Below are 21,855 nucleotides of genomic sequence, written 5' to 3' on the forward strand. Positions count from 1 at the left end.
AGCCGTGATTCAACATACCAGTACACCAAGTACCAGTATGATTGTGAAGGAATCGTTTCTCAGCTTGTTGCTGATGGAAACACAGAAGAGTACAGCTAATTTCAAAGACAGAGTTGGTCCATCACAAGATAAAGCATATTACGTGGTCCAGACAGTGGGTTCCTTGATATTCATACAAATGAATTGAAACATACTTTACACATGAAAACCACAAACATTTGCTTATAGCAACTTTATAGTCTCCCAAGCTTTAAGTCAATTAAAATCTCCTTAATAGGTGACTGGATTGATGAAATATGCTATATTCCTGAAATGTAGTGTTTGTGCATGCTTTAAAGGTGAGTTGTCTTAAATGTTGGGCTTCAAAAGAGGTCCTTGTGAGTACAGGCAGGCGCTAAGCTGCTGTGCCACACTCACAGTCTAAAATGGACTTCACCTGGCGAGCCTACTGCTGTTAACTCCAGCAAATGTAAAGAACTAAAGTGACTCCTGATGACACCATTGTATCATAGGTTAGTGCATCTCTTATCCCTAATCAGAGAAGCTTCTTCCTGCAGTAGATGGCGATTAACAGAAACCTTCAACTAGTCATGGTGCAGACAAAGGAAAAAAAAAAGCTAGAACAATGCTCGGCCCTAAATAGTACACCAGTTTTCCACCTCATTCCTTGTGGGACAGTTATTGGCTACAGTGAAAGTACAGATATGATTTGCTCTACTTTGAAGCTTGCCATGCTGGTCTGTTGTGTACATGGTGCTTGTAAGCCCTTGTCATCATCTAAAGTTAGCCAAACTTTACACTCAAATGGAAATACAGGAGGTCTTCTGAGGGAAAACCCAGGGAGAGGCTGCCATACTTGTATACTTAAAGTGTGTGAGACATGATCTGGGTGCATCCTGCATTTCAGGATCTACAGAGCTTAGTGCATTACAGAGATATAGCTGCTTGTTCCAGGTTTGTGGGTTTAATTTTGCAATGGTGGTTCATTTGTAATATAAGATAATCTCTGTCAAAATGTCCATAAATGTCCCGATTAAAAGACCCTGTGCCTTTGGCTCTGTGACCCCGAAAAAATAGACCAGAGTCTGGATTTCATTAGGTGACATTAGAGTTTGAAGATTATAAAGTTATTCCAGGATATTAAAGAATGTGCTCTTTTGATATTCGCTTCATATGAATTCTCACATTTATTTTGATCTGGACTATGTAGATTTAATCTATCTGTTGTTGGTAGAAACTGGTCCTTCTGATGGGAAGCACAGTTTGTCTTGTAAAAAGCTACCTGGTAGACCATTCATGCTATGAATCCTCCTGAAGGGAATGTTTAACTGAATTCTATGAATTCTGAAATCATCCCATAGTGAGAGCAAATTCATGGATATAGAAGATACCATAAAAGGTTATATAATAAGGCATTAATCTAAAAGTTTTAGATTCAAACTCTGAATGCTTTTATAACACTTAATACTAGTTTTCTGGTAAGTAGAGCATTAAAGACACACATTAAAGATGGCGACCTTTCTTTAGGAAATGTCACTCTGTGTGGGTGGCCTTTAATCTCTACAGCTGAGTTTTCCAGCCTCTTCCACAAAGGTTGGACTTTTATCAACTTATTAATACTTTATAGTGCTTTTTTAAAAAATCAAGCATTGAGTTTAAAGGAAGACGGTGATGTATGCTACAATTAGGTGTAGTTTTGTTTGTCCCTTGTTTGATGTGTTCTGTAGAAATGATCATTTTGTAAATTGTATGTTCTCTATTCAGTGGAAACTAAGCTTTTCGTCTTCCTTTCACTGATTGATTTATTGGTGAAGACAGTAGTAATTTTTCAATGTTAGACATTTAAGATATTGTGGGATAGAAGATTCTATGGAAATTTAATATTTGTTATTTTATTTTACCTATTTTTATTATCACTATATATTATCAAGTATGTTTTATTTTCGGGTAGACTTTTAAAACTTGAAAGTAATACTTTGTAAAAATTTACATCTTAAAAACATATGCTTCTCTGTATGTGTTTTGTACTTGTGTATATGACATCTACATAGAGATATCCTTAGAGGTCACAAAGAGGGCATCAGGTCTCCGGGAGCTTGAGTAACAAGCAGTTTTACCTGCCATGTTCATGTTGGGAACCAAACTCAGGTCTTCTGGAAGAGTAGCAAGTCACACGTAAACTGCTGGGCCTTTCTTCAGCCTCGAGAGTCATTCTTAAACATAGGCTTCTGTATTTCCTAGATGTTTCATGGAACAATCACGAAGGAGCTCACCAATCATGAAGAATGGAGTCACTACAATGAGAACATAATAGAAGACCAGAAGGACTTTGTGTTTGTCAAGTACAATGGCCTTCACCTGAAGTCCATGGAGAACCTGCAGTCCTGCATCTCCCTGAGGGTGTGCATCCTCTCCAACAACTTCATCACTGACATCCAGCCGCTGCAGAGCTGCATAAAGCTCATCAAACTTGATCTCCATGGAAACCAGGCAAGAACTTAGCACTGTCTGCTTGCCAGTTAAATAATGCTGTAAATCAACAACACTTTTCCTCTTTTAGTCAGGGTTTCTATTGCTGAGAAGGGACACCATGACTATGACAATTCTTCTTGTTTTTGAGCCGCAGTTTCTCTTTGTGCAGCTTTGGCTGTCTTGGGGCTCACTCTGTTAACAAGGCTGGCCCTGAACCCTCAGAGATTGGGCTGCCTCTGCCTCCCAAGTGCTGGGACTAAAAGTGTCCGTCACCACTACCTGGCCCATGACAACTCTTACAAAGGAAAACACTTACCGTTAATTGGGGCTGCCTCACAGTTCAGATGCATGGTGGTGTGCAGGCAGATATAGTGCAGGAAAGGGAGCTGAGAGTTCTACATCCACATTAGCAGGTAACAGGAAGAACATGTTACGCACACTAGGCATGGCTTGAGCATCTCAGACCTTAAAGCCCACCCCCTAGTGACACACCTCCTGCAATAATGCCACACCCTCTAATAGTGCCACTCCCTAAGGACTTAGGAGGGACGTTTGCCTTCAGACTACCACATTCTGCTCCCTGACCCCACTGGCTTGTAGCCATGCCATCAGTCCCACTTCAAAAGTCTACGTAGTCCGTCACAGACTCAATCCTGTGAGAAGTCCAAAGGCCAAAGTCTGTTCTGAGACTCGTGCAGCTCTTAGCTGTAATCCCATGTAAAATGAAAATAAAAAAGATTGACCACACACTTCCAAGATGTAATGACACAGGATATACATTACTATTTCAAAATGGAGGAGAGGGAGCCAAGTGAGGAAATAGTGGGCCAAGGCAAAAACAAAAAACAGGTTTTTTTTTAAGCCACCACACTTCCTATCCATTGAAAATATAAAGAAAAGCTTGAAAGTTCATGCAAACTGAGGTGAATAAAAACAAAACAACACGTAATCAAAAAATTTTAAATGAAATTATGTAAAAATGCATATGTTGTGCTTTACTTCTTTATAAATTATGTATGTATAGCATCTCTGTATCTATGTCAAATGTGTGTAGCTTCCCATGAAGGACAGAAGAGGGTATCTGGTTCTCTGTAGCTGGAGTTACAGGGCTGCGATCCATCCCACACAGGTTCTGGGAACCGAACTCAAGCATCATAATTGTAAACACTCTCAGCCACTGAGCTGTCTCTTAGACTGTGTTTCACTCTTTTCAAGTTATTTTATTTTAAAGATGTGTTTTGTTTTTATTTAAGTGTATAGTTATGAGTCTATGTAGAGTGTCTTTGCCAGAGGGTAGGTTCTCTGAGTTTATTGGCAATTTTGAGTTTGCCCAGCTTGGTTCTGGGTCTTCTGGAAGAGCAGCAGGAGCTCCTAGCCACAGAGCTATCACTCCAGACCCATAGATTATATGTGAAATGTACAGTCTGGATTAACAATATGCTTTGAGTTCTTGATTTTCTTATGTGAGTAACCTCATTTGGGTTTTTTTAATTATAGAAGATGATTTATTACTTCTAGGCATCAGAACACAATAAAAGGAGGGTACAGACAGTTGAACACAAATGATATAAACATATTCTTCGTTCTTCTGTTGCCACACCTTGTATCATGTTTTACTGTTGATAGTTTTATTTTGAAAAGAATACCTAATTATTTCTAGAGGTTTTATTTAACCTCACTTATGACCTTAATTATCACCCTATGTTAACAAGCTATATTTGAAAAAGGTGTCCATGGAAGGTTTTTCTACTGGTTTGCTATGGCGAATATATAGTATGTCCCCTTTTTAGGTTACATGCGACAGTGATAAATAACCCCTTTGGAATTGTACTAAGGAATTTTCATGGAATGATCTATATCTATACAGACATGTGAGTGTGTCTGCACATTCATTATATTATAACTGCAAATTATTGCAAATACCCAGTGCACACATGTCCAGGGTCCAGCCCAGGTGAGGTCAGGGCCTGAATAAGGGTGGGTGCAACAGTAGCAAGGGAGGCATGAGCCAGGCACAGGGATGGGGAGAGTTTTGCAGCCTGACTCCCTGACACTCAGAGTGCTTCTTTATTTACATAAAATTTAGTAGACAGGGGAAGATGTGTGTTGTTCCAAAACATGGACCAAACCATTTTTGTCCCTGGAATGTGTTTTAACTTCCTCTTGGTCATAAGTTTAGTCACCACTGATAAAGCATGACAGAACAGAGATATTTTTTAGATCATTTACCCTCATCAACTCCACAACATAACTTTTATAAGCTAAAATATTAACAGTATTTGACACAAGTCCACCATCCTTTCCTTTGATTCTTAAAATACTGTGCAGTCTTTTTTAGCAGCAGACAAATGTTACTTAAGCAAAGTCAGTCTGTTCTTTGTTTTTCTACAATACCAGAAAAATCTTAATCGGACAAGTCTTTTCAGTAAGCAGGAAGTTCACTGAGCAAAAATGTTCCTCTCTGTGTCTTTGTTATAAGCGCCTGTTTCAGTATGACCCCTATCATTATTATTGCAGTTCTAGAAATGGTAGAACAACATCACGATCCCTAAAACTGCTTGTTTTCCTTCAAGAAGGTACCAAGGTCTGTCATTAATTGTATAATCGAAATCTTTCCCAGTCCATACTGGTTCCATGTTTCTGAAGCTGTACATGAAAACCTAGTGATTTAGTTGCAGTTTGTCAGCTCCTAGAATTTCTGTGGTTCCCCTCTTCCTGGGGGGCTGATGGCCACCAGCCTACTTGAGACAAGGGGAGCAGAAGGTGAGAGGCAGGCCCTAAGCAAGATGGAGATCAGACACCCTAGGAGCTAGTTCAAGTTTACTCAGGGAGAACAAAGGCTACAGCCCTCGGGGAGTGGGTGGGGGCTCCCAGGACAGGTGTTCATACTTGGGTGAAACCACTAAGGATTCTTGTTTTGCATGGAGCAGCACGCTTCTATCATACGAACAAGAACACAGTACCTAATGATTCCTTAGACACTGGGAGAGGAGAGCTAGCAGGGAGCTGTGCCAAGGGCCTTACTCTGAGATTCCATCTTACACCCATCAGAATGGCTAAGATCAAAAATTCAAGCGACACCACATGCTGGCGAGGATGTGGGGAGAGAGGAACACTCCTTCATTGCTGGTGGGAATGCAAACTAGTACAACCACTTTGGAAATCTATCTGGTGCTATCTCAGAAAAATGGGAATAGGGCTTCCTCAAGACCCAGCTATTCCACTCCTTGGAATATACCCAGAAGATGCTCCAGCACACAACAAGAAAATTTGCTCAACCATGTTCATAGCAGCCTTATTCATAATAGCCAGAACATGGAAACAGCCTAAGTGTCCCTCAGTAGAAGAATGGATAAAGAAACTGTGGTACATATACACTATGGAATACTATTCAGCTATTAAAAACAAGGAATTCCCGAAATTTGTGGACAAATGGATTGAGCTAGAAATGATCATAATGAGTGAGTTAACCCAGAAGCAGAAAGACTCAAATGGTATATACTCACTTATATCTGCACATTAGCCCAAGGGGCATGTCCCACGAAAGCCTTCACTTACCAGGAAACTGGGACAGAGGGGAGGACATCCTATTGGGACTCTAGATGAGAGAATCATGGTAGAAAGGCAAAGTAGAAGGACCCAGAGGGTCCTAGAAACCTACAAGTAGAACATTATGATAGGCAGATTTGGGCCCAGGGATCCTGCTCAAACTAAGGCACCAGCCAAGGACAATATAGGCAGTAAACCTTAAACCCCTACCCAGATCTAGACAATGGACAGAACACTCTCCACAGAAGAGTGGAGAGTGGGATATTACTTTCTCACATACTCTGGTGCCTCACCTTTGACCATGTCCCCTGGAGGGGGAGACCTGGTGGCACTCAGAGGAAGGACAGCAGGTTACCAAGAAGAGACTTGATACCCTATGATCATATAGAGGGGGAGGTAATCCCCTCAGGAACAGTCATAGGGGAGGGGAATAAGGGGAAAATGGGAGGGAGGGAAGAATGGGAGGATACAAGGGATGGGATAACCATTGAGATGTAACAAGAATAAATTAATAAAGTTAAAAAAAAACAAATGTGGCTAAGGGGTATCTGTGTCTAAAGACACTCTCCAGATAGTGTCAGGCAGAGGAGAGGGAGTCCTGCACCTGAGGCTGGCTGAGCTGACAATGCCTGTCCTGACCTGGAGGACTGAAACCTCAAATAGCGGGGTCCTTCCAACAAATTTCCCTATGTTTTTTTCTATAATGATTTTCCCCAGACGCTGTGTGTCTTGCTTACTTACTTACACTATTTATTAATGATCTAAATGTGTGTGTCTAAGTAATAGGTTCTATGGGCGGCTCAATTTTCTGCATAGATGTTTCCCTCAGGGATCCACCATTCTTCGTATTAATACCTGCTTTTATAAGAATTATTACATTATTCCAGCTCTAGGTTTTGGTGAGAGGCCTTTAACAGGAAGGGATACAAATACAAACAAAAGTTGTGTAGCAAACTTTCACCAAGGGCAGTGAAGGGTCAGTCTAGGTTGTTTGAGCACTGGAACATTGTCGAACACCTTCAGGATGCTTAGCATAGCCACCACGTCTTTGCTGTCATCCTTTTGAAAACTGGAAGTTGTGGTTTTGGCTATTTATTAGGCACCATTTGCAAAACTCTGAATTTTAGATGATGTTTCACCATTTTTCCAAGGAGTTTTTAACGAATGACACAATTTTTAAATATTGTTTCAGATAAAGATTCTTCCAGATAGGAAATTTTGGAGCGGACTCAAGAACCTAAAGCTCCTCTATCTTCATGACAATGGGTTTTCCAAGCTGAAGAACATCTGTGTATTAGCTGCATGTGCAAGTCTTATAGGCCTGACCATGTTTGACTGCCCAGTAAGCCTGAAGAAGGGCTACCGGCATGTTCTTGTCAATAGCATCTGGCCTCTGAAAGCCCTGGACCACTATGTGATATCCGATGAAGAGATCATTCAGAACTGGCATCTTCCAGAGAGATTCAAAATGTTTAACCACAGGCTGTTCTTTAACATCTGCCCTGCACTGATAAAGGTAACTCACTCAACAAATGTTTCCTTCAAAATCAGAATATACTATAACATTTTAATTATAGATTCTGTACTGACTGAAATATATAATCAGTTTAACAGTTTTGTTCTGTACCTTTTATAAAATATTCACTGCTGAAACCGTTAGCAATGACTTTATATCTGATGATTTATAAAAGCTTGTATGCCTCTTACAAAAACATGTCAATCTTAGAATCAAGTTGTGTTTAAATGCATCTTTTGAAGGATAATTGTTTTGATATATGTTGATTCTTGTAAAAAATTTATTGAAATGACATAGGACACTATATATTATTATTGAAAGAGAGTAAAATACTTACTTGTTATTCAATAGAATTATTGATATTAGCATAACCAAACATATTAAGCATACAATACTGAACTCAGGAAAACTTGAAACATGAAGTTACACATTATATTTGAAAAGTTAAGCATTCTTCATTGCACTGAGTTTTAGAGAAGATAAGAGTGGGAAGGAAGGCTTAACCCTGTAGCTGTTAGAAAAACAAATTAATTAAATCCAGGACAGAATCTGAACATGGCTTTGCAGAAACGTGCCCTCAAATGTGATATAAATGAATGTAAATCCACACAAACAAAATGAATTTTGAGAGATTACTAGTGACTCCATCACTATCAAAACATCACGAAATTCTTTTGTACAGATTAAGGCAGTTGTGACACAATGAGGTGACACGAGCTCATGAGACCTTCATTACCTGTGTGTTCTGTCATTGATGAAAAGTAACTGTATTACATGGCTACATTTACAGAAGGAATCTGAGGAAAACAAGGAATTAGTGTGGACAGCAGTCGAGTTGGGAGGGCTTATGGGCACCAGTAATGAGAAGGCTAAATGGACAGTTGCAAGGTTGCCCTGTAAAGGCATGCAGTCCTTGAATATTGTAAGAACATGGTTTTACAATTTTAGATGAAAACATTTGGGGATTTGCTAATTATTTTGTAACAATTGTAAAAAGATAAAAGTGCAGCAGGATTTACTCTCCTGTCTTAACCTACATCCTCAAGGCAAAGAGCCTCTTCGTTCTGCCCGTGGTTTCAGTGTGTGTCATCTCTTGAGGACAGTTAGAGGGTTGTGCCCATGGTGGCAGTGTGTGTGATCTTTTGAGGACAGTCAGAGGGTTCTGCCTGTGGTGGCAGTGTGTGTGATCTCTTGAGGACAGTCAGAGGGTTGTGCCCATGGTGGCAGTGTGTGTGATCTCTTGAGGACAGTTAGAGGGTTGTGCCCATGGTGGCAGTGTGTGTGATCTTTTGAGGACAGTCAGAGGGTTCTGCCTGTGGTGGCAGTGTGTGTCATCTCTTGAGGACAGTCAGAGGGTTCTGCCCATAGTGGCAGTGTGTGTCATCTCTTGAGGACAGTTAGAGGGTTGTGCCCATGGTGGCAGTGTGTGTGATCTCTTGAGGACAGTCAGAGGGTTCTGCCCATGGTGGCAGTGTGTGTCATCTCTTGAGGACAGTTAGAGGGTTGTGCCCATGGTGGCAGGGTGTGTGATCTCTTGAGGACAGTTAGAGGGTTGTGCCCATGGTGGCAGTGTGTGTGATCTCTTGAGGACAGTTAGAGGGTTGTGCCCGTGGTGTCAGGGTGTGTGATCTCTTGAGGACAGTCAGAGGGTTCTGCCTGTGGTGTCAGGGTGTGTGAGCTCTTGAGGACAGTTAGAGGGTTGTGCCCGTGGTGTCAGGGTGTGTGATCTCTTGAGGACAGTCAGAAGGTTCTGCCTGTGGTGGCAGTGTGTGTGATCTCTTGAGGACAGTTAGAGGGTTCTGCCTGTGGTGGCAGTGTGTGTGATCTCTTGAGGACAGTTAGAGGGTTCTGCCTGTGGTGGCAGGGTGTGTGAGCTCTTGAGGACAGTTAGAGGGTTCTGCCTGTGGTGGCAGGGTGTGTGATCTCTTGAGGACAGTTAGAGGGTTGTGCCCATGGTGGCAGGGTGTGTGATCTCTTGAGGACAGTTAGAGGGTTGTGCCCATGGTGGCAGGGTGTGTGATCTCTTGAGGACAGTTAGAGGGTTCTGCCTGTGGTGGCAGGGTGTGTGATCTCTTGAGGACAGTTAGAGGGTTCTGCCTGTGGTGGCAGGGTGTGTGATCTCTTGAGGACAGTTAGAGCGTTGTGCCCATGGTGGCAGGGTGTGTGATCTCTTGAGGACAGGCAGAGGACTGAGGTTCCTTCAAGGTGGAAATGAAAGTCTGGGGAAGGAGACAGCAGGGATGTGGAACTTGAACTTCTTAGTGCTGTGAACTATTGCAGCTACACTGCAGACACAACCCTTCTTTCACACCGTGTGCTCTCTCCATGAATGGCACTGCCAGCGTCCATTAAAGAAATCCCAGGAGTTGCTGGAGAGGAAATGGGAGTGGGAGGAAGGACGGAACTAACAAGATGAAAGGCATGGAAAGTTAGGCTCCTAACTGAAAAATGGTGAGACTTATGGAGAGATCTACTTAGTCCTTAGTATCCCCTTCCTTAGAGGAGGAAACAGCAATGTGAGCACTAAGAGCTATGAATTCAAGTCTGTCTCTTTTTTCAGGGTCCTTTAGCCAACACTATATCACAATTAAAACTGCAAAAGATTTAATGGTCTATGTTTAACACATAGAATGTAGGAGGAGAAGTAAGGGAACCAGAGTGACGAGCATATCATAAAACAGCTACATGCAAACTTGTAGGAGAAATATGAATTTGATCCTCTCTCGTTTTGTTTTGTTTTGTGTTTTGATACTTAGAACTCAAGGGATACAATTCCCAGGGTGTGCTCTGGGCTTGCAGTCACAGTAGAAGGCAGATACTCTGAGGACAACAGAGAGATCAATAAGGACAGAGAGAACAAGAAGCCCTTGAAGCATACTCACATCATATGTGTAGAATGCACTGGAACTAGTGAGGATAAAAGGGAATTGATCATGGGAGGCGAGAAGAAAAGCAGACAAAATGATTACCAACACATTGGTTAAAGAAAAATACTCTGAAAATAAAATGCCAAGTTTCCAAAACATAGAGAAACTTAGCCCCGAGGCAGTGTGGAAAGGCAGGCGGGTGTGGAAGAGCTGTGGGGCTTGAGTAACTCCTCACAGCTGGCAGGTTCCGTGGTGAAAGGGCAGTGGGGCAGATGGTGGATGCTATACATGTTTCCCCAGAAATCTACACAGGTCAAAGGTAGAGCCTTAATTGGAGTAAGTAGCTTGCATGAAGTAAAATATTTTGACTGAACATAAAAATGATTAAAAGTTAAAAAAATATAGTGATAGTTGAAAAAAGGCATTTTGTAGTCAATAATGTATCAGGAAGGGATTAATGGCTCTTCCTCCCTGCTGCACTGTGGGCTACAGTTGCAGCCTGAGGCAGGGTCCCTGTACTCATCTCTGCACCACTGAGGGGCCAACAGCTTCCAGGGGAGAATTCTAACCTCATGGCCATACAGATGACCTGATGGAACCAGTGTGATGAAAAAGCAAAGCAACACAAATTGCTGAGTGTGTGGGGGTCTCATTGGGAGGAGGGGATTATGCAGGAGGGAGGGAACGGACTTGTAGCAATCACAGTGAATGAAACTGAATGGAAAGTCTGAACTACAAAACCATTTAGGAGAAAGTCTGAACTGAAGACAGCACATGGAACAAGCCCTGAGCCGCAGGCTCTGAAGCCCTGAGCAGAAGCCGTGTGACAGGAACTGAGAGACTTGGCGAGCGGTGGCTTGGACTTTCCCTTTGGGTAGTGCAGCTTTGGGTGGTGTTGATTAATAGTAACTGATCATGGAAAGACTTAACAGAGTACACCTGAGAAGGAATGCACAGGAGTCCATGGAGATTTTTACTAAATAATGTTTGAGATATGTATCTCAGAGCCTACCATTGTTATATACTGAATATAGAGTATTATGAAAACTAGAAATAATGACCTCATAGGAATGCACACACTCCTGAGAGTTAACAGTTTTTAAATGAGGAGAGGATGAGTGTGGATAATAAGGGGGTGAGGCGTGAGTTCATTGTCACAGGAAACAGCTTCCTAGACAGAACACCAACACCTCAGGCTCTGAGAACAACAGTTAAAAAATGGAACCTCCTGATACTGAACAGCTTCTGTAGGGCAAAGGCCAAGAGAACAAAATGACAGCCTACAGGCTAGGAAAAGATCTTCACCAACCCTACATCTGACATAGGGCTAATATCCAAAATATGTATAAAGAACTCAAGAAATGATTATCCAATTAAGAAATGGGGCACAGAACATAACAGAGAGTTCTCAAGAGAAGAATATCAAATGGCTGACAAACACAGAAATGCTCAATGTCCTTAGTCATCAGGGAAATGCAAATCAAAAGGACTCTGAGATTCTATCTTACACTTATCCAAATGGCTAAGTTCAAAAACTCAAGTGATGGCAACATGCTGGCAAGGATGTGGAGAAAGGGGAACATTCCTCCATTGCTGGTGGAGTGCAAACGTGTACAACCACTTTGGAAATCAATCTGGTGCTTTTTCAGAAAAATTGGGATAGTGCTACCTCAAAACCCAGCTATACCACTCCTGGGCATATACCTGAAAGGTATTCCACCAAACAACAAGGACATTTGCTCAACTATGTTCATAGCAGCTTTATTCAATATAGCCAGAATCTGGAAACAACCTTCATGTCCCTGATTTGAAGAATGGATAAAGAGACTGTGGTACATTTACACAATGGAATACTAGTCAACTATTAAAAATGAGGAAATCTTCAAATTCGCAGGCAAATAGATGGAATTAGACAAGATGATCTTTAGTGAGGTAAGCCAGACCCAGAAAGGCACGCATGATATATTACTCACTGATAAATGGGTAACGTAGATGCCCTCTGAGGGCCTGCATCTAATGGGGCACTCAGGCTTGCTGCAGGACTCTGGGAAGAGTGCAGAGAATTGTGTGGAAGAATGGGGCAATGGAAGGACCTGGAGGGGTCAGAAGCCCCACAAGGAGACCATCAAGACCAGCAGATCTGAACACAGGGCGTCCTGCACAAGTGGATGCACCAACCAAGGACAATGCATTCAGAGATCCTGCAACCCCTGTTTAGATGTAGTTGATGGGCCGCTTGTTCTCCATGGTTGCAGGGGATGGGGGAGCAGAGACTGCCTTTGACATGAACCCTCGTGCCCCCAATTTGATCACTTCCCTTGGTAGGGAAGCAGCTTATCCTGCTGAGACCTGATAGGCTGAGGTCAGATGGTGGAGGAGGAGGTCCCCTTCTGTCAGAGGGTTCAGGGAAGGGAACAGGGTGGAAGCGGGGTGGAATGAGAGGATACGGGCAAGGGGAGAACTGTCAGAAGGCAGTGTGAATAAACTATAATGAATTTAAAAGTGAAAAGAAAAAAGAGAAATAAACAAATAGGTATTGCCTATCTTTAATTGTGACATAAAATGAATTCTAAACTGATTTTGTTTTGTGAGAGTTGTAAAGTATTTAATCTTGAAGGTGAAGAATGGAATCTTTATCATGTGAGATCAAAGTGCTTTCGAATCTGAAGTGATTTATCATTATGTTATCCATCTATCTATCTATCTATCTATCATCTATTTATTATCTATCTATCTACCTACCTATTATCTCTGTCATCTATCTATCATCTATCTATCTATCTATCATGTATCTATCTCTCATTGATCATCTATCTCTCTACATATTAGTCCTTCAAGTCAGAACTTCATCAGTTGTTTCTTTATACTCATAAGCACTGAAGGCTAGAAGTTCAATAACTGAAATGAAGGCATGCACAGCTGAACACTTCATCTCACTGACAGCAATATTTGATCCAGGCCTAGAGTATGGAGCATATGCCGCTTTCAAAGCTGAAAAGCCAAAGCACAGGTACTAAAGGATGGCCTGACCGTCAGTGGCTTTTCATCAAAGGAGGTGTGCAGAGGGCAAACTGAGCATGTACTTGTTTACGTTGCCGTCCATCAGGGAGACATACATTAAATTACAGATTGTCTTTCCATTTGTCTGGTTCTTGTCTATCTTAAAATACAAGTTAAAGTGACAGATATTCTGTTCTTAAAGAATGGCTAAAATAATAATAATAATAATAATAATAATATATAACAAGTACTGTCACCAAATTCTGATAAGTATGCAGAAAAATCTCTGAGAAGGACTTTGCTAGTCTCTTTTAAAACTGATCATGGGATGATCGTATGGCTCACCAGTTGCTCTCCTCAGAATTTATCTCAGAGAAATAAAGAGTTTACTCTGGCAAAAGTCAATCCTTCATGGATCTTTTGAGTAGTTTCTCCACAGCTACCCTGTGTTAGGTTTTCACCATTATAGCAAAACATCTGAAACAGGTGACTTGAAACAGTGGGGCTGCTTGACTCACAGTCTTGGCAGCTAAGCGAACTCTGTTGTTAACTAACAGCAGATGGAGGAGCACACGTAGACGGGAGAGTTACATGGAAAATGAAATGGTGAGAAGCCAGGTGACCCCAGACTCAGGCATTGGGGTGATCTGCTCCGCTCTGTCCCTTTTGTGGGAAGTGCAAGGATTTGAGGAACCCTCGCCGCCCCACACAATAGGATCTATATCTTAAAGCCTTTAACTCCAGTGCGATTTTACAGACAAAACCTTTAATACATATAATCTTGAGAGACAAACCACCCCCAGCCTCAGCAAGCCCCCAATGGAAATGACCAGGTGTTCTCAGTGGGGGAATGGTTCAACAAGCTGACCCACCCCCATGTGAGCACATGTCTGTCACAACCCAGATGAGCATCTGGAAATGCTGTGTGAGCTATGTGTGTAAAAGTGTCACGTTCACAGAAAACAATGTTTCTATCGCCTGTCACGGGCCCTGCTTTCTGTTATCCCACACCGCTGTGCACGGTGTGGCTTTCCTGTGTCTGAGCTCTACAGTGAGAACAGAGTAGAAGCCTCCGTACCCAAGTGCTCACCCGGGGAAGGTCAGAAAACAAATTTAAAGTGCTGCAAAATTATTTCACTTATATTCTCACTGTATTATATGGTGCATATACTGTTCAAGAGTATGTGCTTCTCAAAGGAATAAAGGTAAAACAAGTATGGCTTTACTTTATGTGAAGCAAACAGGTGATTATATTAGTCCATTTTGTAGTTTATAGAAGCAATGAGCCATATTAGAAAAGTATGATGAAAAAAAACCCTCACAAATGGAAAAAGAAATGACAAACGTTAAAGACCAGATACACATAAAATGAAACATTTAAATAACTACAGAAGCTACTTAGATAAGAAATTGATTGGAAATGATTCCACCTTAGAATTTTACGCAGTCTGAATAACATGTACTTTTAAAATTAGCTTTTAAAGCTTTCCCTATTGTCAACATGTTAAGTAGATGCCTCTGGGTCACATGACAGAGCCATATTATTTTCTCTTGAAATGCTTCTCTGTACTTTATGCCAGCATTAACACCAACCTCTACGGCCTGTATGCTATTAGCACAGACATTTCATTATTTCTGTGCCACCTATCTCCTCTTATTGATTATTAATATTTATGCTTAAAAGTGTATGTTCTTTGTGCAGATTTCATTATATTTCCTTTCATTAGACTGACTAGTTTAATCAATCATCTTTTTAGCTGATGTATTCATTTCAGAGCTTACATTATACTATTGAATAAGCTGTTACTCAATGCTTCTTTTTTTGTTAGTTGTGTGATAATTATAATAATGTATTCAGAAGTCTTTAAAAAAGTCTGAATCCCTGTCATTTTGTTTAATGCTATAAACTTTTGGGAGGTGCTCTTTTGTGGACAACTGCAGTGTTCCAGCTGCTGGTCCAAGCACTCTGTCAATAGCCCTGTACAACAGCATCATTTCTGTCTCCGTCTTACAGATCACAGCAGTGGACAGACAAATAGGTAGTAAGGGCTGAGATCAGTATCCGAGTCACGCAGCTTTTCTACAGTCAGAGCGCCACAGATAGAATGTGTGGCTCCTCCTTGGAAAGGGGATGGTGTCACTTGCTTAGGTATCCAAGGGTTTTGGCATTTGGATACGTCCACTAATGACATTCTTGTTGACATTTGGCAAGGTGTTTGCCCGAAGACATTCGAAAGCTTCCACGTTGTTCAGTTATTTTGTGAAAATGTCGAGGAAAGAAAAATACAGAGCAGAGTCAAAACCTAGGACAGCTACACATAGATCAAAACTGTACAGAGAAATTAATGCAAATTAAAGAGATTCAGTAAAGAAAGAATGTAAAATCTAGGTGTGGAGGCTTATGCCTAAGATGCTAGTCCTGGGAAAACTAAAGCATCGAATCGTATTGGGCTACACAGTGAGGTACAGACCAGGCTGTACTACAGAGGAAGACTTTGTCTCAGATGGAAAAGCAGAGAGAAGAGGGGAGCCAGCAGAGGGTAGGAGAGAGGAAAGAAAAACAGTGGAAAAGATCACGAGTTCTGGTCAGTTTAGGAAATTAGAAAATATTTAAGCTGCTCAATTCTAGTTTTAACATGAGGCAAAAAAAAAAAAAAAAAAAAAAAAAAAGAGAAGAAACCATAAGTATTTATACTTAAGATGCTTTTATTAATGCAAGAAATCTCTGGGCAAATAGAAGCCTTGGCATTGGTCCTGAGCAACTGAGACAGTAGGAGGCATTTGCACACCTGACAGAGGTGTTGAAGGAGGTTGACAAATTGGAGCGGCAAGAAGCGGTTTTGCGTTGTTGGAGGTTGGAGGACATGTCTGAGCATGTCAGCAACAGAGTAGTCAAACATTAAAATGTGAGACAAGGAGACAGAACTCCATCCTATAAAACCCCAAGGAAATATTTAAGAGTTTTACATTCTAGAAGTTATTCAGTGAAGAAAATGACCTTACAAAACAAAACAACCATACACCTTTAAATTTTAATGAGTTTGTATAAACATTCCTTGATTCACATATCAAGGTGCAAGCAGCCAGCACTCTGCCTTGGAGAATAGGAGACATTTTATGAGGTGGTTATGGGAACAAGACAAAGAAAACAATTTTGATTGAAGTGAGAAGGTGCCAGTTAGAGGGTAGGTGGCCAATTGTGATTGGTGTTGTTTCTAATTTATTTATTGTATATATTGGGCTTTGCTTTGTTCTCTTGGGAATTCCAAGTACCATGCCCATCCTAGTTTGTTGTTTTGTACCAGAGCGGTGGGGCAGAAGAGAGGAGTTATTACGCAGCATGCTCGCCAGCTTACAGAGTCTGATTTAACACGCTGGCAGGGCATGTGGAGCAGAGCTCCAACAGAATCAAAGCGTCTACTGTGTGGGAAGGGTAAACAGAGGAGCTAAGGGTTTATTAAATTAGTTGACATGATGATGACAGGTTTTAATGTCTTTATAGACAACGCAGAATGACATTTGGATGAAGTAGGGGGATACTGGTCTCAACTTTTGATACATAAGTGAAGAAATGTAACCAGAAGTTCATTTTATAGGCTGTAATTTAAGAGGTAATTCCTGATAGGAAATGTAACTGTGAGGATAATTTGCATCTGTAAGGCAGAAAAAAAAAAAGTAGCAATGAAGGTGACCCTTAGAAGTTAGCAAAGAGGTGAAAAATAAATAAATAGAAAGAAACCCTTAGCTGCCTAAAGTTTGTAGAAGAAGAAGAACCACAATTTAGACTGAGAAAAGAAGTGGGATTAGATTATTATACCATTTCAAATCATTAAAAGAAATTGAGATGGAGACTGGGTCACAGAAGTTGATGGCTGCAATCCCTGCATTCAGGAGTTGGAATGAAGAGGCTCAGAAGCCTGTGGTTATGCTTGGCTAGAGAGAGAATCTTGTCTCAAAAAGAAAGAGAGAGAGGGGCTAGAGAGATCATTTCTTGGGTGAAGTGCTATTTATATCACATGGTATCCTGGGCTTTAATCCCCAGGAACAACTTAAAAGCCTGTCAGAAGTGTGTGTCTGTAGTCCTTGTACACATATGATGAGATGAGAGGTAGACAGGAAAATCCCTGAAAGCTCACGTGCCTGCTGGCCTGGTGTACATAGTAGCAGACAACAAAAAAGAGACTGTTAAAACAAGGTGGAAGCTGAGGACCAATACCTGAGGTTGTCTCTGACCTCCAAACACATACACACTCACACTGGGGACGAGAGAGAACAGAGAGAAAATTGAGTGTGACAAGAACAATTGATTGAAACACTCAAGTCAAGCTTGAAGGCCTAAAATACAAATTAGTGATGCAGCAGTCAGCTGGTGCCCAGTGTAAGTGATAAAGCAGACTTAGCAGTGTCTGTCTATCTGTGCAAGGTAAAGGGTTGTTCAGCTGTGTAGTGAAGGCAGACTAATGTAACTGCATTATTATATAAGCTTGTTTGATTACAAACCAAATCAGGGCTTGGTTAGTAGACCTCACTGTTGGAAAGGGCTTGCAGTCCTAGAGAGGAGGACTGCTGTGGTGCAGAGCAGGTGGTGGCCCTATGTTCTGCAGAGGTCTTAGGGGGCAGCAGGGGGATTGGCTTTAGAGCTCAGCACAAGAATGTGAGATGAAGCTGTAGGCTGGCAAAACATGGGAGAATGTCCCATTCTGAGACTTTCCCAAACAACACTCTTTAGAGACTTTGTTATGATTCATGTCAAGGTTGGGCCAAAGTTCACGTGAACAGGGGAAAGAATGTGCTTGGCACAAAAACCCCTTACTCGTGTAGATAGTGGGGACCAAAGAATTCAGTAAGCCCTCAGGAGGTGAGCTGTGGGATATGAGAGCTCTGTGCCAGGCCTGAAGTAGACACAAGGGGATCCAGGAGCTTTACATGAAGCAGTGGTCAGAGAACGGATGCTTTTCTGCAATGAGCCATTTTGTGACACAAGGATGGTCACAGTTTCCCAGGATTTCTGGCGTGCTAGCTAGTTTTAGGTCAACTTGACACACACTAGAGTAATTGGAGAAGGAGGAGCCTCAATTGTGAAGACGCCTCCATAAAATCAGCCTGTAGTCTTAATTAGCAGTTGCTGTGGGAGGGCCCCTTGCGCTGTGGCTTGGGCCATCCCTGGGCAGGTGCTCCTTTGTTTTGTAAGAAGGCAGGTTGTCTAAACCACAGGGAACAAGCCAGTAAGCAGCACTCCTCGATGGTCTCAGCATCAGCTCCTGCCTCCAGGTTCCTGCCCTGACTTCCTTCAGTGATAAACAGTGACATGAAGGTGTAAGCAAAACGGACCCTTCCCTCCCCAAGTTGCCTTGGTCATGCTGTTACCTCACAGCCATGGTAACCCCAACTAAGACACTGGGGTTAGGTCAAGCTCACAACTTTGGTGTGTAAAGCTCACAACTTTGGTGTGTAATGGAGGAGTGACAAGGGCACTGTCTCAGAAGGGGACTATGATCAGATCGATGTCAAAAAGGAGCAGCTGACTCTGAAAGACTAAGACATTGAACCAATAGCTCATCTACGTGTAAGTACTGGGATCTCTGTGCGAAGCTTTGCTGTCTGACTCTTAAGTGCACAGGGATCAATAAGAGGGACTGTGGCAGACCTAGAGGGCAGAGCTCAGTGAGACTGAGCAGTAAGGAAGCCTGTGGATGGTGAGGAACAAACATCGTGTGCCGGGAACTCCAATGCCGACCTTCAGTGGGGACAGAGAAGTGTAGGAAGCACACATGCTGTGTGTTCAGATGGGCTCCAGGGGGCCTCTGCTTGGCAATAACCTGTGGAGACTCAGAGAGAGGGAGAAAATAGGACTTAATTCACGGATCACGTCGGGGTTGTTTGTTCATTTTCATCTGTCTTTACTGCTGTTGGAAAAGAAAGTAAGCTATGGCCAACTTAAAACAAAACAAAACAAAGCAAAACAAAAACCCCACAACATGATGATCAGTAACAAATGCAGAACTCTGCAGCGCTGTGTGAGTTGGGAGAGGAGGATCTAGAAGGACAGGGCTAATTGAGTATCCTGTCCAGTAGGAAAATTGCATTTTGAGTGCTTCAGAACTAGTAGTTCTTAGGATTAGGCCTATTGTGCAGCAGTTTCTTCCTAGGGAGCTGGTTAAGACTCAGTGTTTTAAAAGAAAGCCTACTAAAGCACAGGAAGTCCCTGAAACCCAGCAGGTGCACAAGCCTAGCCTTCTCCAAGACCATGTAAGCACTGAGGACTGCTGAGGACATGCCGCCAGCCTAGGAGCCTGGAAGAGAGCCAGGCCAGCAGAGCTCCCTGGAAGACATGCTCTGATCTCTTGAGCTGCCCACCCGTATATCATCACATGAGCGCCATGCCTCTAGCTTGTGGGATCTGTCACCTCTGCTGGGGTGTACTGCTGTGATGTAGCTGCCTTAGAGTCATCCCTGTTCCTGTGAGTAACCCTCACCCACACTCCTGTAAATAGCCCCAATAAACTCATTGGTTACCTAAGCTGGATATTTGTTACTTTCTATCTGGTATGAGCAGGCATTTGTTCACATCTCCGTAGGAATAGTGTCATCCAACAGTGCCTCAAGTCAATGTAAATGTTTTATTTCTAATGTATTATTATGCATTTTAAACATGAGAAAAAGTGAGTATATTTCTAACTGGTCACCAATGAATGAGACAGAGTGAGTCTGTGACCCTAAAGTCTGGAGATTTGCAAGTAGACACTGTTAGCTTCCAAAGCAGAGTCCCCAGTCACACACCTAGGCTGTACCACTCTGAGGAGTTGTTCCTCCTGCAGGAATTCTGCATTCAGCCCGTTCTTTACAGCAGTGCACAGGACAGGTCACCTTCAAGCATAACGAGGCACCAGTACACAGCACTTCTTCCCAGAGAGGATGATTATTGGGAGATTGGGAGAACAGCCTGGAATGGAGGGTCCTGCCAGGGATCTCCATATTGTGCAGAACATGGGAATTATTTGACAGTAATAATGTTTATATTTTAACCTATACTAAAGTCTATTTACCGTTTAACTATTGTGTCGAAAAGACTTCACTGAATGTTTTATTAATATATTTAGGTATTTGGGAAATACTCTAATGAAAGATAAAAATTACTGGATAAAATTTCTTCATGCAGGGTACAACCTATGAAGATGAAACAAAAAATATCAAGCGTATAATTTCAAGGATTAATGGAATTCTGGCTCATAATTCACCCGTGTTGATTGTTCAAAGATGGATACGTGGTTACATAGTTAGGAAACGCATGAGGTATATTTCTTTTTCTTTACCACTTGAATGTTGAAATGGGATAAAATATCAAGGTTAAGACGTAAGTTCTGTAATAACTTGTACTTTTGTATCCTCTGTTTTCAAAATGATATTTATACAATGCTTGACTTAGTTTTAAGGAAAATGCCATATTATGAAACATAATTAGAATTTGATACCTCTATTTATATTTTAAACTGACTATGAAATAACTAATAAGTACAATTTTTGTAATTGTTTGAATACTCTGATATTTTTATTAAGCTTAAAGATGCAACCAAGAACATGTGTGGAAATTCTCTCTCATAATAAGCATAGTCATGCATAGTAATATGATATAAATACATACATACATAGATACATATATATGATAAAATGGACATGTGGATTTTTATATATAGCTACATCATGGTAATAGTAGCCATATATAACTTGAAAGTACAAGAGGATTTTAGATTTTCTTGGGATCTTTGCTTAATGCCCTTAGTTTGTGTTTCTGGCCTCAGATTTGAGTTGCCATCTGATGCTGATGTGACATAAGATAAAATTATTTTTCTCCGAGCAGCATCCGCTGTCTCAGCATATGTAATCCGAGTTCAAGTGCTGTGGGGAGGGCGTCCTGTTGTGAGCACTCTTCTGTGGCTCAGGCCAGACAGAGGCGATGCCTGATTCTTTAAAGATTTGTCCCATCAAGCACATGGCTTCACTGCTCCAAGGCAGGGTGTCTTCCTCTGCCAAACGTGTAAAATGGTAAGAGCTGGGACTAATAGTAGTGCCCTTGGACTTACAGGACTGAGATAGCGCGTCCGGTGCCGGGCAGGAGGAGCTGCTCTCCTTGGATGCCACTTTCACCCTCCACTGTTGTTCTCTGGGGCCAGAAAGCGTAGCCTGCATTTCCCAGGCCTTCTTCCTTCCTGCCCCCTCAGCGCGCAGGAGAACCTCTGCAGGGCAGAGCTCTTCTCTGGTTAGTCTCCAGCTCCACCTCTTCAGTGCCTGCATCGAGGCAGTGCTGAGAACTCCCGAGGCAGTCTCGGTACCCGGTTCTGTTCTGTGTGCCTGGAACAATGAGTGCCCATAAATGTCTGTGGGATTGGTGAGCACTGCAATAAATGAAGATACTGTGGGATCTGGGACCAGGATCTCTGTGCATCTTTCTGT

At 41.9% G+C, this 21,855-nt stretch overlaps 1 protein-coding gene across 3 annotated transcripts in view; it reads left to right on the top strand.

Annotated features, from left to right (window-relative positions):
• Positions 1–21,855, top strand: part of LRRIQ3 (leucine rich repeats and IQ motif containing 3) — an 85,837-nt gene that overhangs the window by 2,869 nt on the left and 61,113 nt on the right. For all 3 annotated transcript variants that reach the window (XM_084757662.1, XM_084757664.1, XM_084757663.1), the window contains exons 2-4: positions 2,242–2,490; positions 7,214–7,537; positions 20,564–20,697. In XM_084757662.1, coding sequence (XP_084613788.1) covers positions 2,242–2,490; positions 7,214–7,537; positions 20,564–20,697 — 707 coding nt within the window. The remainder of the gene's footprint in view (positions 1–2,241; positions 2,491–7,213; positions 7,538–20,563; positions 20,698–21,855) is intronic.

This window comes from Acomys minous, assembly GCF_964271855.1.
Source record: "Acomys minous genome assembly, chromosome: 14".
In the NCBI taxonomy this organism is placed as follows: Eukaryota; Metazoa; Chordata; class Mammalia; order Rodentia; family Muridae; genus Acomys; species Acomys minous.